The 16,096-nt window shown below is 41.8% G+C and overlaps 1 protein-coding gene across 1 annotated transcript; it reads left to right on the top strand.

Moving 5' to 3' along the window:
* Window positions 1-4,569: 4,569 nt before the first annotated feature.
* On the top strand, window positions 4,570-15,457 carry LOC146548490 (uncharacterized). Its single transcript, XM_085262003.1, has 11 exons — window positions 4,570-4,630; window positions 5,200-5,478; window positions 7,647-7,895; window positions 9,229-9,741; window positions 9,868-9,969; window positions 13,866-13,907; window positions 14,320-14,394; window positions 14,499-14,549; window positions 14,721-14,789; window positions 14,859-14,909; window positions 15,152-15,457. Exons 1-11 carry the CDS (start codon window positions 4,570-4,572, stop codon window positions 15,217-15,219), a joined length of 1,560 nt encoding a protein of 519 aa, XP_085118129.1. The 3' UTR covers window positions 15,220-15,457.
* Window positions 15,458-16,096: the final 639 nt, after the last annotated feature.

The following is a 16,096-nucleotide window of genomic DNA, read 5'->3' as shown; positions in this document are numbered from 1 at the left end:
TTACCTTTTTCCCGTTGTCAGATAAAATAAACGCACAAAACAAAAGCAAACGGCCAGAACACAAAGCTGGAAAACTCACCCGATCGACCAAAATCAACTCAAAATCCTCCCACACAACAGAACCTCCTCTATTCCTCGCTGGCTCCAAATCTCTCAGTGGAATGATCAGTGGTTCGCTATCTGTCACCATCAAAACACTCCACAAATCCCGCGAATGATTCACTTCCTTATAAACCATTGACTCAGACACTGAAGCAGTTAGGCTCTAAATGAAGCTTCGGACGTCACTGATCACGTGACTCTGGTGAATCAAGCTTCGACACAGCGCTTCTGAAGCAGCGCGTTCATTTTTGTGACGCACGCACCGGAGCGTCAGCTTCAAGCGGGCCATCACTAGGTTCTGGGTCATTGTTGCTTGGGTCATGTTCTTAGTTTTCTTGTTTTCTTGTCTCATGGTTGTTCAGTGTAGTTTATCAGATTCCCCCTTGTGTCGTTACCCCCTGTGTGTATGCCTCGTTTCTCTTCCTGTCTTTTATTCTATATTTTCCCAGCCTTTTTCAGTGGTGCGACTAAAAAAAAATAAAAAATTTGGTTGCACCTGTGCGACCAACTGTTCGGGTAACAAAAAAAAAATCTCTGCAACTCTCCGTGTGGTCAACGACAGACACACATTTTATAATGGATCTACGTCTGTGCTGCTTTTAGCTGCTGATAGCTGATTGGTAGGAAGTGAGACAGACAGAGATCAGTTAGAAATCAGCTGTGGAGGATTTATCTGAATTACTTCCTGTCAGCCTCTCAGTTTCCACTGATCACAGATCAGCAGCTGTCAGTGTCTTCACCGTGGACTCGCTCTCCCGCAGGACACAGCCTGCAGCACAGAGGGAGGAGCATCGAGGTCGACAGACTGACACTGAAACTGATAAACCCCTGACCCTTAGCTACGTGAGCTATAGATGCTCATGTATCTACAGGGAGTGCAGAATTATCAGGCAAATGAGTATTTTGTCCACATCATCCTCTTCATGCATGTTGTCTTACTCCAAGCTGTATAGGCTCGAAAGCCTACTACCAATTAAGCATATTAGGTGATGTGCATCTCTGTAATGAGAAGGGGTGTGGTCTAATGACATCAACACCCTATATCAGGTGTGCATAATTATTAGGCAACGTCCTTTCCTTTGGCAAAATGGGTCAAAAGAAGGACTTGACAGGCTCAGAAAAGTCAAAAAATAGTGAGATATCTTGCAGAGGGATGCAGCAGTCTCAAAACTGCAAAGCTTCTGAAGCGTGATCATCGAACAATCAAGCGTTTCATTCAAAATAGTCAACAGGGTCGCAAGAAGCGTGTGGAAAAACCAAGGCGCAAAATAACTGCCCATGAACTGAGAAAAGTCAAGCGTGCAGCTGCCAAGATGCCACTTGCCACCAGTTTGGCCATATTTCAGAGCTGCAACATCACTGGAGTGCCCAAAAGCACAAGGTGTGCAATACTCAGAGACATGGCCAAGGTAAGAAAGGCTGAAAGACGACCACCACTGAACAAGACACACAAGCTGAAACGTCAAGACTGGGCCAAGAAAATATCTCAAGACTGGTTTTTCTAAGGTTTTATGGACTGATGAAATGAGAGTGAGTCTTGATGGGCCAGATGGATGGGCCCGTGGCTGGATTGGTAAAGGGCAGAGAGCTCCAGTCCCACTCAGACGCCAGCAAGGTGGAGGTGGAGTACTGGTTTGGGCTGGTATCATCAAAGATGAGCTTGTGGGGCCTTTTCGGGTTGAGGATGGAGTCAAGCTCAACTCCCAGTCCTACTGCCAGTTTCTGGAAGACACCTTCTTCAAGCAGTGGTACAGGAAGAAGTCTGCATCCTTCAAGAAAAACATGATGTTCATGCAGGACAATGCTCCATCACACGCGTCCAAGTACTCCACAGCGTGGCTGCAAGAAAGGGTATAAAAGAAGAAAAACTAATGACATGGCCTCCTTGTTCACCTGATCTGAACCCCATTGAGAACCTGTGGTCCATCATCAAATGTGAGATTTACAAGGAGGGAAAACAGTACACCTCTCTGAACAGTGTCTGGGAGGCTGTGGTTGCTGCTGCACGCAATGTTGATGGTGAACAGATCAAAACACTGACAGAATCCATGGATGGCAGGCTTTTGAGTGTCCTTGCAAAGAAAGGTGGCTATATTGGTCGCTGATTTGTTTTTGTTTTGTTTTTGAATGTCAGAAATGTATATTTGTGAATGTGGAGATGTTATATTGGTTTCACTGGTAAAAATAAATCATTGAAATGGGTATATATTTGTTTTGTGTTAAGTTGCCTAATAATTATGCACAGTAATAGTCACCTGCACACACAGATATCCCCCTAAAATAGCTCAAACTACAAACAAACTAAAAACTACTTCCAAAAACATTCAGCTTTGATATTAATGAGTTTTTTGGGTTCATTGAGAACATGGTTGTTGTTCAATAATAACATTATTCCTCAGAAATACAACTTGCCTAATAATTCTGCACTCCCTGTATGTCTGTGTATGCGACACCTGCCGAGGTCTCTGTGTTGAGACTAAGATAGACGACGGTGACGCTGCTATTTTCTCACTTCCTCTGTGCAGCAGCTGCCGTTCGCTTTCAGTTTCAGTTAGAAGTAAACTTTGACCAAAGGGACAAACTGGGAAAAACTCCATGGACTGTGTCCTCCATCCTCCACGGCACTAACCAGGCTCTGCAGTGGTGGGCGGGGTCTCGGGGCATCCAGCAGGACCTGTTCTCCTCCAATCAGTGCATTAACCCCCTGCTTTAAACGCTTCCACGCTGGCTTCATGTTTCCATCTGAATCTTATGCCCATGTTTCATATCCAGTCTGAGTTTCCTGGGCCAGGCTGTGAGGTGTCACTCCAGTTTCTCCTGTGCAGAATACAGGTGATCAGACAGGCTAACGAGCCGTGTGGTGATGCCATGCAGAAGGATAAATTCACTCACTGCAGAGCACCACTAACATGTCACTGTGTGCACTGAGCCACCACCAAAAATACAAACGCTTACTAATAAAGCTCCACTTACAAAGAACCTCGTGTGCTGTTTTACAACAGCTTTGCATGATTCTCAGTTCAGAATAATCCCCAGTGAAGCCTTTTGTGCCTTCAGATGTAGGCGACTGAGCTGCTGCACTGTTTTTATCACTTCTGCTTTCTCACACTGACAAACTCAACTCTGCTGTCATCACATGATTATTTCTGCCACCTTCACTTTAACCTCAGCACTGTTTTTCTCTTCTGCCTTCAGATTCTAACTCGAGCAGAGCCTCCATGTTTTTATCTTGGATGTTCAGAAAGTTTCATCTCAGGTGGAAACTTTTTCTTTTCCCAGCTCCTCTTATTAACTTTCCAGGTGCGATTGTGGCTCAAGAGTTGCTGGTTCGAGCCCCGGCTCCGACAGTCTCGGTCGTTGTGTCCTTGGGCAAGACACTTCACCCGTTGCCTGGTGGTGGTCAGAGGGCCCGGTGGCGCCAGTGTCCGGCAGCCTCGCCTCTGTCAGTGCGCCCCAGGGTGGCTGTAGCTGCCATCACCAGTGTGTGAATGTGTGTGTGGATGAGTGTGTGGATGACAGGATGTGTAAAGCACTTTGGGGTCCTTGGGGACCAAGTAAAGCGCTATACAAATACAGGCCATTTACCATGACTGTTCCTCCACGCAGAGATATGAGCTGTGTGACTCTAACATTAATTATGATCTCTGATGACTGTGACCACGTCACTCGGCTCTTTTAAGAGTCTGTCTGTGTGCAAAGGAATGATTTAGCTCCTGATAGCTGATTGATAGGAAGTCATACAGATAGAGCTCTTCTACAGATCAGTTATCAGTTAGAAATCAGCTGTGGAGGAATTATCTTGCAGAGTGTAGACGACTTCCTGTCAGCCTCTCAGTTTCCACTGATCATAAATCAGCAGCTGTCAGTGTCTTCACCGCGGACTCGCTCCCCTCCAGCCACCTCCTGCAGCTCTCCTGGGGGGGCAGTGAAGCATTTCCAAACCGGCTGGGAGACACGATGTGTCCATCAGGTTCTGGCTCTGCCCCAGGGTCAGGGCAGGACACACGTGGAGCACCTCAGCTACAGGATGCAAAGCATCTATTGGCTCCTTCCAGTGTGGAGTGGAGAGGCTCTTACCTCGAGACCTCTGCGTTCATTTTAATCTAAACTGGACACAGCATCACTTCAGTTCGTCCACAAACCTCATTTATATTTGTCTTCGTCTGCTGATCCATGAAACATGTCTCTGTCTAATACACGAAGAACGAAAAACACTAAAATGTCACCAAATGAATCTCCATCATGTATCTGTGTGTCTGAGTTCTAACAGCAGTCGGTGAGTTTAGTTACAGTCACTGGATTTGAAACAAGTGTAACAGGTTATAATAACGAGAGAAAGGTTCTGTTCTCTGACCACAGAACCTCAGAAATAGAAGAGCAGGCGTGTTCACAGAGGCGCTGACTTCCTGTTCTCTGTTCAAACACAGACTGTGGTCACTGTGAGTTCAGACACTTCAGCCTGTCAGGATGTGGGTGAACATCTACTGCTGCCTGTTAGCCTGCGCTCTGAGCGGTCATACCACAGCAGGTGGGACACTTTGCATTAATGTCTGATATACTTTATAGTTTTCACACATGTGCATTTGTGTTGGTGTTTGTAGTTTCAGGGATTTCACACGATTATAGAAAACGAGTTCAGAGTGTGAAGCAGACACACGATCACAGGAAGTCGAGTTATGGTGTCAGTGTAGCTCAAACTTCACGTTTCATCTTCCGGAAGAAAAGTTTTAAAAATGAAATCCTCTGTTTGTTTTAGACGAACTGTTTGAAAACAACATCCATGAAAAACTGTGATTTTTACCTGAAGTTCAGCTTTTTATTGATTGATTCATAATAAGATAATGAAATAATCATTTTCAGACTAAAGCTTTAAGAATTTACAATCAGGAAACATTCATAGGACGGCAAATATCCTGCTGTTTCCTAACAAACTGTCAGTTAACTTGCTTCCTTCTGTCAGGTGTGATGCTTAGCTTAACTTGAGGACAGAGCACAGAGTAACACTCAGGTCACTCTTCATGAGACAGAGAGTCATGTGATGTTAACGTGTACTCGGTGAGTCTGAGACATGATTTTAAAAATGCTTTTGTTTTGCAGGTTTAACCCGGGAAGTAGTTACAGAGGGGACGCAGCTCGCTGTGCGCTGTCCTTACTATCTACAGGGTGGAGTGAGGTGGAGCAGAGAGAGTGGAGGAAGCAGAGCTGACATACTCACTGTTGATGGAGAAAGAAACATAAAACACATCAATGATCCACAGAAACGATACAATTCACAGGCTGACAGGTCTCTGATCATCCTCAGAGCTGCTCCCTCAGACTCTGGCAGATACTTCTGTAATAGTTACCTGGCAGAGGAGCTGACAGTGATCCCATCAGGTAACTTTATCAGCGTTAACCTGTTTACTCTTTAAAAATCATTTCTGATTTTAAAAAAACCCTCAAACATCAGTGTGTTAATAAATGCTGCGTTTGCATTTTCTATAAAGTAATAACTGTAATGTTCTTCATGTGTAACCTCACATGCTGCAGTAACCCGTGAGCAGCTGTGAGCAGCTACATAAAAGTCTTATCTCTGCTCTCTGTAAACTCAAACCACACTGAAGCATTTCAGTGTCTCTGTGTGCTGTAACAAGAGAGCAGCAACACAATGTGTGGTGTAAATGTGGATGTGGGGATTGTTGCTGTTGTCGGCGCTTTAGTTTTGATTCTACTGGAACGTGATCAGGAGTCGGACCACGTTGGACGGTTAATGTGGTCTTTCACAGAAAATGGAACAATTATGCAGCCTAGTGTGATTCAGTCAGACAGTATTAAACCACAAACACTGTAAATATTACAAGAACAAATGCCAACAGTAGTGCTGCAAACAAGGCAACAGAGGCGTCCATGAATCTGCTTTTCCAGCCACAGAGCTTTATCAAGAAGCTGGAGCTTATCTCAGATTGTTTAACCTGACCTCTGACTTTCTGCTTCTTAATTCAGATCAAACTGAGGTTATTGTACTCGGCCCTGAAAATCTTAGAAATATGGTATCTAAGCAGATTCTTACCCTGGATGGCATTACCTTGGCCTCCAGTAACGCTGTGAGGAACCTTGGAGTCATTTTTGACCAGGACATGTCCTTCAACGCACATATTAAACAAATATGTAAGACTGCTTTCTTCCATTTGTGCAACATCTCTAAAGTTAGAAATATCCTGTCTCAGAGTGACGCTGAAAAACTAGTTCATGCATTTATTACTTCCAGGCTGGACGACTGTAATTCATTATTATCAGGATGTCCTAAAAACTCCCTGAAAAGCCTTCAGCTGATCCAAAATGCTGCAGCAAGAGTCCTGACAGGGACTAGAAAGAGAGAGCAGATTTCTCCTGTTTTGGCTTCCTGTTAAATCCAGAATTCAAAATCCTGCTCCTCACATACAAGGTCTTAAATAATCAGGCCCCACCTTATCTTAATGACCTTGTAGTACCATATCACCCTATTAGAGCACTTCGCTCTCGCTCTGCAGGCCTACTTGTTGTTCCTAGAGTATTTAAAAGTAGAATGGGAGGCAGAGCCTTCAGTTTTCAGGCCCCTCTTCTGTGGAACCAGCTTCCAGTTTGGATTCAGGAGACAGACACTATCTCTACTTTCAAGATTAGGCTTCAAACTTTCCTTTTTGCTAAAGCATATAGTTAGGGCTGGACCAGGTGACCCTGAATCCTCCCTTAGTTATGCTGCGATAGACGTAGGCTGCCGGGGATTCCCATGATGCACTGGGTGTTTCTACTTCACTCTCTATGTGTTTACTCTCAAATGGTCGCAGCAGATGGCCCCGCCCCTCTCTGAGCCCTGTTTCTGCCGGAGGCTTTTTCCTGTTAAAGGGAGTTTTTCCTCCCCACTGTCGCCGTTACTCACATCACAGGGGGTCGTTTGATTTTTGGGACGTAATTATTTAAAAAACTTTAAAAAGCCATTCATTGGCTTTAGGTCTGACATTAAAGCCCAATGAAGAGTACATGTAAATGAGGAAAAAAAAAATTCAATGAATGTTAATATTCTCTATAATTAACAGTGTGCAAACTGGATGATCCAGTTTTGTAACCTTTCTTCTGTTAACTCTAATAGCAGTTGTGGTTTAGAGACCAAAAATAAAACTGTCCATTCTTTGTATCACCAACTAAACTCCAGCACCTTGTTGTGTCGATGCATCACAGTTTGCATGTTGGGATGAATTACTTTAAATGATAAATGTGTCACTAACTCCCAGTTTTACACTGAAACTCTAACAAAACCAGGTTCCATGTTCCAGTTACCATGGTGACCGAGCCTCAGGCTCAACATGCCTGCTAACCCCGTAATCTAGACACATCCCTCAGGTCTCAATAGGTTCATTCATCACATTTCTTTAATTAGCTATTTGCTTTTTTGATATTGTTTGTTTTTATTTTTTGTTTGTTTGTTTGGGCCCCTGATTTCATAATGAACACAAGAAAAGTCAATAATTGTCCATTTTACAAGCTCAATCGTGGTTTTTAGTCACACATTCATTTGTTATTCACAGGAACAATAAGACGCCATGTTGAAGAGAGAGACAGCGTCTTACTGAAATGTCCTGGTGATGCTGGAGGATCAGCTGGTCCAACATGGAGACGAGACTCTGGAGAAATAAATTATAGAAGGATGTATTTTTCCCGTAGAGACAAAACATTAACAATAAGAGAAGCTGAGCCTGCTGACTCTGGACTGTACTACTGTGATGGGAAACCAGCTGCTTATGTGACTGTGACCAAAGGACAGAGATCTGACAGAGGTGAGACACATGAACCTCTGACCGTCAAACATGAAGCCTGTTAGTGTCAGCCTGACTGAGACCATCAGCTTGTGTCTCCACTGTGGTTCAGGAGTGAAACATCCACAGCGAGCACACTGACAGGCTGCTGGATGTTTGTAATAAAAACTGACCCAGAATCAGTGCTGCATGAATCTGAATATGTAAAGTAACGATTCAATAGGAGTCAGACTGAAGAGAAACTAGAAGTTTGCTTTCAGTCTGTCTCAGTCTCACAGAGTGTTGTACATGTAGACAAAGTTAGGCCAGGTTTAACTCTGAGATATGAAACTACCACACACTCGTATGCAAGCGGGTTGAGGTTTTGAGCAAGATGCAAATACACAGCTGAGTACAGCAGTGACAGTCTGCTGCTCCTGTCCAACAGCAGCTTTGTGATGCACAGTAAAGATTCCCACAGTTCACTGGTGACCAATCAAATTTACTTCAAGAGTCAAAGTTATAAATGATGACAATGGAATTATATTTATTATAGAAAGAAGGGCGCTGTGGGGAGAATCCACCATTGTTTTTCTTTAATAAAGAAAAAAATCTGTACGTTCTTACAGAAAGAGGAAGCTGTTAGTTGTTTATCACACAAAAGTACAAGTCAAAGGTCACGTAGACATTTGCTTAGTGATCAATAAAAGAATACATTTCATGAAGCTGATCACATTATATAAAAACAATTTTCCTTTGACAACTCTGTGTTATTGTCAGGGTCTATCTTGCAATATAAAAGATGCCTTAAGGCAACTGTGGCTGTGATTAGACACTATCTACTAAAAACATTTGAATTTAAAACTAAATAATAACAAAACACCTAAAGATACGATTTAAAATGGATTTTCTGCTGAATTGCCTGATATGTGTAGACACAACACTGCTTCCTTCCCTGAGTTAGGACACTTGTTTTTATACTTGACTGATTCATAGATGATTCAGTGATAAGTGACTTAACAAAGAGCATTCCTCTGAACGTGGTCAGGTTCAGGGACTGGAAGGGAAATGAGAGACAAAGCAGCCAAAGGAAAACAATAGAAGACATAAATAAGTCGTTCCTCTAAAAACCCCTGCATGAAGAAGTTTACATCTCAGACTCTTATTGTATTTACAATCATCTGTACAGCAAACTATACTGTTCATACTGTACACAAATATGCATATATACCCCAGAAAGTACAGACAAACATCCAATTATTTGTATTTTAGTTTTTAGTTTCAGAAATTATTTATGCTTTAGATTCTTATATTAAAAGTAAACAGTCAGTTCTGTTAATCAATTCTCATGTAGCTATTTTGTCTGTTACTCAAGGTAAGAAGACAACAACAACAGCAACAACAACACTGACAACATCACCGACGACAACAACAACAACACCAAAAACACCGACAACAACAACAACAACACCGACGACGACAACAACAACACCGACAACAACACCGACAACAACAACAACAACACCAAAAACACCGACAACAACAACAACAACACCGACGACGACAACAACAACACCGACGACGACAACAACAACACCGACAACAACAACAACAACACCGACGACGACAACAACAACACCGACAACAACAACAACAACACCGACGACGACAACAACAACAACACCGACAACAACAACAACAACACCGACAACAACAACGACAACAACGACAACAATACCGACAACAACAACGACAACAACACCGACAACAACACCGACAACAACGACAACAACACCGACAACAACAACGACAACAACACCGACAACAACAACAACAAGGGCTACATTAACTAGAACTCATCAATCAACAACAACAGAAACTCCATTAGGTACGATTTAAACAAACAAACTAAGGTCAGAGTGTCGTTGTTGTTTACGGGTACACAAGCTTACAAACATCTGTCAGTTCTGTTCTGTAGATAAAATGTTTAAATGATATTTATGTTTGTTTCCAGTCAAACAAACTGGTTTCCAGTTAGGAATGGGTGCTCTTCTTCTCTTTGTCCTCGTCATCATCGCCGTCTATTTTATTTGGAGACGCAGGTTTAAAAGACGAGGTGAGTAAAGCAGAACGGGACCGGGGGTCCGTTCTTCGTACGTCGCTTACTACATCCAAGATCAAATCATCGCGCTAACTTTGAGCTCGCTATTCCGGTTCTCCGAACACACCTGTTGTTGACGATTAGTACAGCTGGATGAAGTAATGAGAGATCACTGGGTGGCCCAACAGGGGCTATGCATCGATAGAAGAAACATTGATCGGCAACCCTTTGATTGGTCGGCGAAAATGTCGAAGGAGCGCGCTCGGTATTTTTCGGCAGCAGAGCAAGAACTCTTGAGTGAGGGATTTCAGGAGTTTCAGAGTTTAATCAGAACGCAAGGGAACACTGCAAAGGCTGCAAAAGCAAGGAGAGAGGGCTGGCAGGAAGTTGCTGACAAATCAAACTCGTAAGTAATTCAATAATAATAATAATAATAATGGATTGGATTTATATAGCGCTTTTCAAGGCACCCAAAGCGCTTTACAATGCCACTATTCAGTCACTCTCACATTCACACACTGGTGGAGGCAGCTACAGTTGTAGCCACAGCTGCCCTGGGGCAGACTGACAGAAGCCAGGCTGTCATATTGCGCCATCGGCCCCTCTGGCCAACACCAGTAGGCGGTAGGGTAAATTTATGATATTATATTATATTATATTATATTATATTATATTATATAGGGCTGAACGATTATGGAAAATAATCTAATTGCGATTTTTTGCCCCAATATTGCGATTGCGATGCGATATGCGATTATTTTTTAAGGTCTTTGTCTTCTGTATTATTAAACAAAGACAAGCAATACATCATATAGTATGGCCAATACTATATTACATTAATTTTAAACTGTTCTTTCCTGGAAGACAGACCTCTGTTATGATGACATGAGGTGATGCATGAATTGATGACTGACATTTTTATTTAACTTCTTCAATCACAACAGTATATTTGAACATACACAATAGTTTATTTTTAGCTTACAAACATCTGAGCATAAAGTGCTGACAAGGAACCCTGGTGTAAACATTAAAATGAAAGTCAGTACAATGTGCAGATTGCAGAAATATACATAAACAAAATCAGTGGCTTTACCACACTCAGTTTTTCGACATCTGTGAACTACTAGACAGTCATTCAATTAAAAAATATTAAATAAATAAAACTAATAAATAAAAAATACACACATCTTACTGATCTCTGCAGTCAGTAACATTACACATAAAGTGCAAACATAATAGCAATTGTATAAACACACACACAAACACGCCTTTAAAGTTTAAAGGCGTGAAATTGGACGGTCTAGTTCTGATTAGCGTCACCGCTGTCTCGGTGGAGTTTAATAAACTCGGCCGTCTGCTTCTTGCTATCTAAAATATAACCAGACACTGGTGTAAATTCTCGACTGTCTCATACTTCTGTTTAATAAGTTTTCTGTTTGACGTTTAGTCAGCTGTGTGAAAACCAAGGAGGAACCCACCCGGGGGATTAATAAAGTTTTATTTTATCTAATCTAATAACTTTAATCTCACGAACAAACAAAACACTGAAAAAAGCCCAACAATAACATTTTTAGGTTGTCTAAGTGACTTATATATTACGTTTAACCCGAGCAGCGAAACTCCGCGGTGATCTGAAAATGATGTGCCGGGAGTTGTGCCGTTCTCGGCCGCATCAGTAACCCTCGAGCTCCCGGCTAGCTGTCGAGCTGGTGGGTAGCAGACGCCTCTGAAAACGTCGAAGCACTTTTGCAAATATGGGATATCTTGATAAACCGAGCAGATATTTGATGTTTACACAACTACTTTCTCGCCTGAAAATATGTTAAAAGTTTATTTTGTGACCCAGAAAGAATAATAAGAGTAATTTTAAAACTTAGTAGCGGCCGCCATTGCTGGAAACTGGAGTTTGGCTGGGCCGCGCTATGAATTCTGGGATATGGTAGTAATTTGGACAGCCTTCGGCGCGTCGCTGTGACGTAATCGGTCTACAAATGCGGCCTCAGGAGGATGCAGCCCATGAATTGTATAATATAATCGCAGTATAATCGCAGCCTTTGCGGTTAGAAAATTGCACTTGATCATGTCGCGATATTATCGCAAATGCGATATATCGTTCAGCCCTAATATTATATTATATTATATTATATTATATTATATTATATTATATTATATTACATTATATTATAATATGTTATATTTTATCCTCTTTCACATTAGAGCCACAACAGGACCCACTAGAACATGGGAACAAGTAAAAGTGAAATAAGAATATTCTACAGAATGGTAATATTTATCACTTATATTGATTTTAGTCTCTTGAAAAGAGACCCTGAAATAATCTGTTTGTTCATAACAGCAACCAAGAAAAGGGCAGAGCAACAAAAGACAGGTGGTGGTCCTGCACCCCCTCGTCAACAAGTTGGTTAAGTAAATAATACCCTCACGGGAAAATCGATATCTCTCTATGAGCACAGTCGCGCTGAGCTAAAGGATCCTGTCTGTCCCGCAACATACGCTGAATTCTGAGGACTCTCCTTATCAATCTTGCACCTTCCGCAATGGGTGGCTCGCGTATACAGACAGGACATGGCTGCGACAGGCTTCCCAAATCCACCTTCGCTTTTATAGCCGTGGTCTCTCATCTTGATTACACGAAGTAATTTACAATTACTACTCTGAAATATGAATTACATCTGTAATAATCACATACATGTAATAGAATGTTTATAGTACACTTCCCTTTTTTAGGAAATGACCTGTATGTATCTGTGTGACATCAATAAAAGGATCAAGTGCTGCATTATCTTTAGTTACATTGATGTTATTTATTTATGGTGGAACAGTGGTGGAATATCGCTGTTGCTTTCGTATAAATGAAGCGGACATACCTGCGTGGCCACGATCTAATCCTGTTTACATAAAGTAAACCTGCTCCCCAGCAGGTTTACGCTTACGGCTCTGTTGCTATGACAGCAAGTCCCGGATGAGCTTCGGGGAACCGACTGATCCAGGATCACACGAAATCGTCAACAATCTCATCCAGCTAACTCACTTAGCGCGGTACGAAGAACAGGCCCCAGAATCTAAAACAGATGGTGTCGTGGTTCAGACTCTTTACTCATTCATTCATTGAGACTCTTCTCCTGATAATTCTCACATCTTTGTTTCAGCTTTTGGTCAAGTTCAGTTTCCTGTCTTTAATCTGTTTTCATTCTTTCTAAAAAAGGAAAAGAAAAAGGAACAACTACCTGCTAACAGCTCACACGTTAGACACCAGACACAAGTTTCCTTTACAAGGTTTCTTACTCTTTCTTTCCTTTTGGTTCACTGCAGATTTAGAATTGATTAGATTTAGCATTGTTGCCAACACCTGATCATTAATTGCTGATCTGGTGATTTAGTGCACAGAATAAATAAATATTTTATAATTTATAGTAATTTATTTTAAAAATGCATCTTCAGTGCTGCATTGATTTCTAGGTGACAGCTGCACTTTGGAGGTCTGACACTTTAAACTGAATCCATTCAAATGTTAAAAGTTCTGATAAAGGAGAAAAAAATCTCTTCAGTTTGTCACAAAGTGAAGTTAATTTGATTAATCAGGTGTTCTTGGTGTCCAGGAATGCTGATTCAATTTGATTGGTCTGTAGGTGGTGATGTCATCCAATCGCTCTCTGATCTCGAATCTGAGCACAGCACAAGTTACCATGGCGATGTACCCAGGATATGACTGGAAATCTGCTCTGTAGTCTTCTCTGATCACCAATGTTAGATAATGAATCCAGATAAAAAGATACCCTGAGTGTGTTGAAGCAGCTTCCTGTTCAGGCCTCGGGTGACAAACAGAACCTCGTGTGACTGTAAAACTTCATGTTACAAGAACTGAGAAGTAATTCAGTGTTTTTTCTTAGGAGCTGGACCGCGATCGGCACACCGCATGACAGAGCTGCAAGGTACAGCTGCATGGTTGTTCTTTTAATTCTACCTTTCATACAAAGAGACACACGTAGAGAATATATTAATATACGTTCATCTCATAAAAAAGCAAAGCCAGCCAGCAGAAAAAAGCTGCTCCTCACTAGGTTACTGTTCCCCGCTGACACCGTTGTGTATGTGTGAGTCTGATGAAGCTAACATGGGAACAGTAAAGTTACTGGGCTGTAACACTTACTCATAATGCAACCTGAGCATTAGAAGAGGGTTTTAAAATAAAGAGAAACCAAACAAACACTACTTTTTGGCAGGTGTGATAGCAGCCGAGCTGCAGGTGTGCCCAAGCTTACGTCTCCAACTTCGAAAGAACCTGACTCTGTGTTAAAGCAACCTTAAAATCTGATCACAACATCCTGTTGAATGTTTTAACAGACACGTCAAACCAAAATGATGATGATCCCACATACGCCACCATCCCCGACCTGCCACCCACTGGAACCCTGCCCGGTAACACCTGACCTTTGACCTTCACAGCCTCATGACTGAACCAGCCGTTCTGCTAATACTGCACCTGCCTTTATTTAATCCAAACATGTCCCGTCCTCTTACAGACTCGACATATTCCTTGATTGGTTCCACTTTCCACGCTGGCAGAAATAAAGGTATCTATAGTTACCAGCTCCACATACACCACCTCATGTCATCTACACGTGCACAGGTTTACAAACTGCTGCAGTAAAGTTTACAGCTTCCTGTAAAAAGGTAAAAATGTTGGTTTGTTGTGTGAAAGCATGAAAGTGAAATGTGATGAAGGCCGTTTGCTGTTTTCACAGGTTTATTGAAGCAGAACGACCCCACATACGCCACCATCACCCACCTGCCACACACCACCAACACGAACGGTAACTCTGCCGGCACAAACTCTCACAGCAGTTTACAAACTGTATTCATTCATGACTCTGATCCTGCAGATTCTCCTTATTCTTTGGTCGGTGAGTCTTTCAGTGGTGGAAATCAAAAAGGTAACTTTAAGAATTCTCTGAACAAACATTTACACTGAGATCCACGTTCCTCCACCTTCATCCACCTTCCTCCACGTTCATCCACGTTCATCCACGTTCCTCCACCTTCATCCACCTTCATCCACGTTCCTCCACCTTCATCCACCTTCCTCCACGTTCATCCATGTTCACACCGTCAAACTTGTTATTTTCATTCCCATCACAAAAATAATCAAAGATTTCTTCATTTTCTGCCCCCAAAGGTTCAGAGCAGCTGACTGACAGCACGTACGTCTTACTGCAGAAGCCCAAATCACCAAGACCGGTTTAACTTTATCTGATGGACCAGTCGAAAATATTGGTTTGTCTCAATGTTTTACTGTAAAAGTGTATGTAATTGTATTTTTATATGTATATAATAAGAAGTTCATGTATCCTTCAATTTTTTGCCCCCATATGAAACAAGATTATAAATGAAACTAAAGAGAGACGTGCTGTTGAATCTGTTGGAGCAAAGATGATTCCATACTTTCAGTTTCTATGTAAAAATCAATAAATCAATAAAATGATGTGGGATGAATATATTTATATATCCCAGTACACTGATGTGTGTGTGGGTCCTTCTACAGTTGTAAATTTGAATTAATAATAATAATAATAATAATAATACATTTTATTTGAGGGCGCCTTTCAGAAACCCAAGGTCATCCTAAAAAGATCAAAATTAATAAAAGGAACAATAGTCATAAAATACATAAAATAAGTTAAAATTGCAAAACAGAGCTTGACAACAGATAAAATCAGCATTAAAGCGAATAAACCAGTTCAAACAGATGTGCTTTGAGCTGTGACTTAAATACAGAAAGAGTCAATATTTCTTAGTGCAGGAGGAAGAGAGTTGCAGAGCCGAGGAGCAGAGCGACTGAAGGCTCTGCTCCCCACAGTGATGAGGTGTGTGAGGACGTAACAGTAAGATGATGATCTGAGAGGGCGGGAAGCAGTGGTGATATGGAGCAGGTCACACAAATATGAAGGAGCAGATTTATGGACACACTTGTATGTAAGAAGTAAGATATTAAAATTTATCCTGGCTTCTACGGGCGACCAGTGAAGCTGCTGAAGAACTGGGGTGATATGAGCTCCTAACGGGGTGCAAGTTATGACCCGAGCTGCAGAGTTTGAGTTTATGAAGGGACCTTTTAGGGAAT

The sequence above is a fragment of the Mchenga conophoros genome, linkage group LG22 (genome assembly GCF_057382185.1).
Source record: "Mchenga conophoros isolate Kocher_MC1m ecotype Shallow Benthic linkage group LG22, M_conophoros_male_GT1.1, whole genome shotgun sequence".
Lineage (NCBI taxonomy): Eukaryota > Metazoa > Chordata > Actinopteri > Cichliformes > Cichlidae > Mchenga > Mchenga conophoros.
Note: the sequence above shows the minus strand (reverse complement) of the source record. Positions and strands in the feature narration are given on the sequence as shown.

Bases quoted from the DNA above. Each gene is read 5' to 3' on its own strand.
- LOC146548490 (XM_085262003.1), top strand. From the start codon at position 4,570: ATGTGGGTGAACATCTACTGCTGCCTGTTAGCCTGCGCTCTGAGCGGT. The intron at 4,631-5,199 runs GTGGGACACTTT...TTTGTTTTGCAG, and splicing joins GAGCGGTCATACCACAGCAG to GTTTAACCCGGGAAGTAGTT. The intron at 7,896-9,228 runs GTGAGACACATG...CTGTTACTCAAG, and splicing joins AGGACAGAGATCTGACAGAG to GTAAGAAGACAACAACAACA.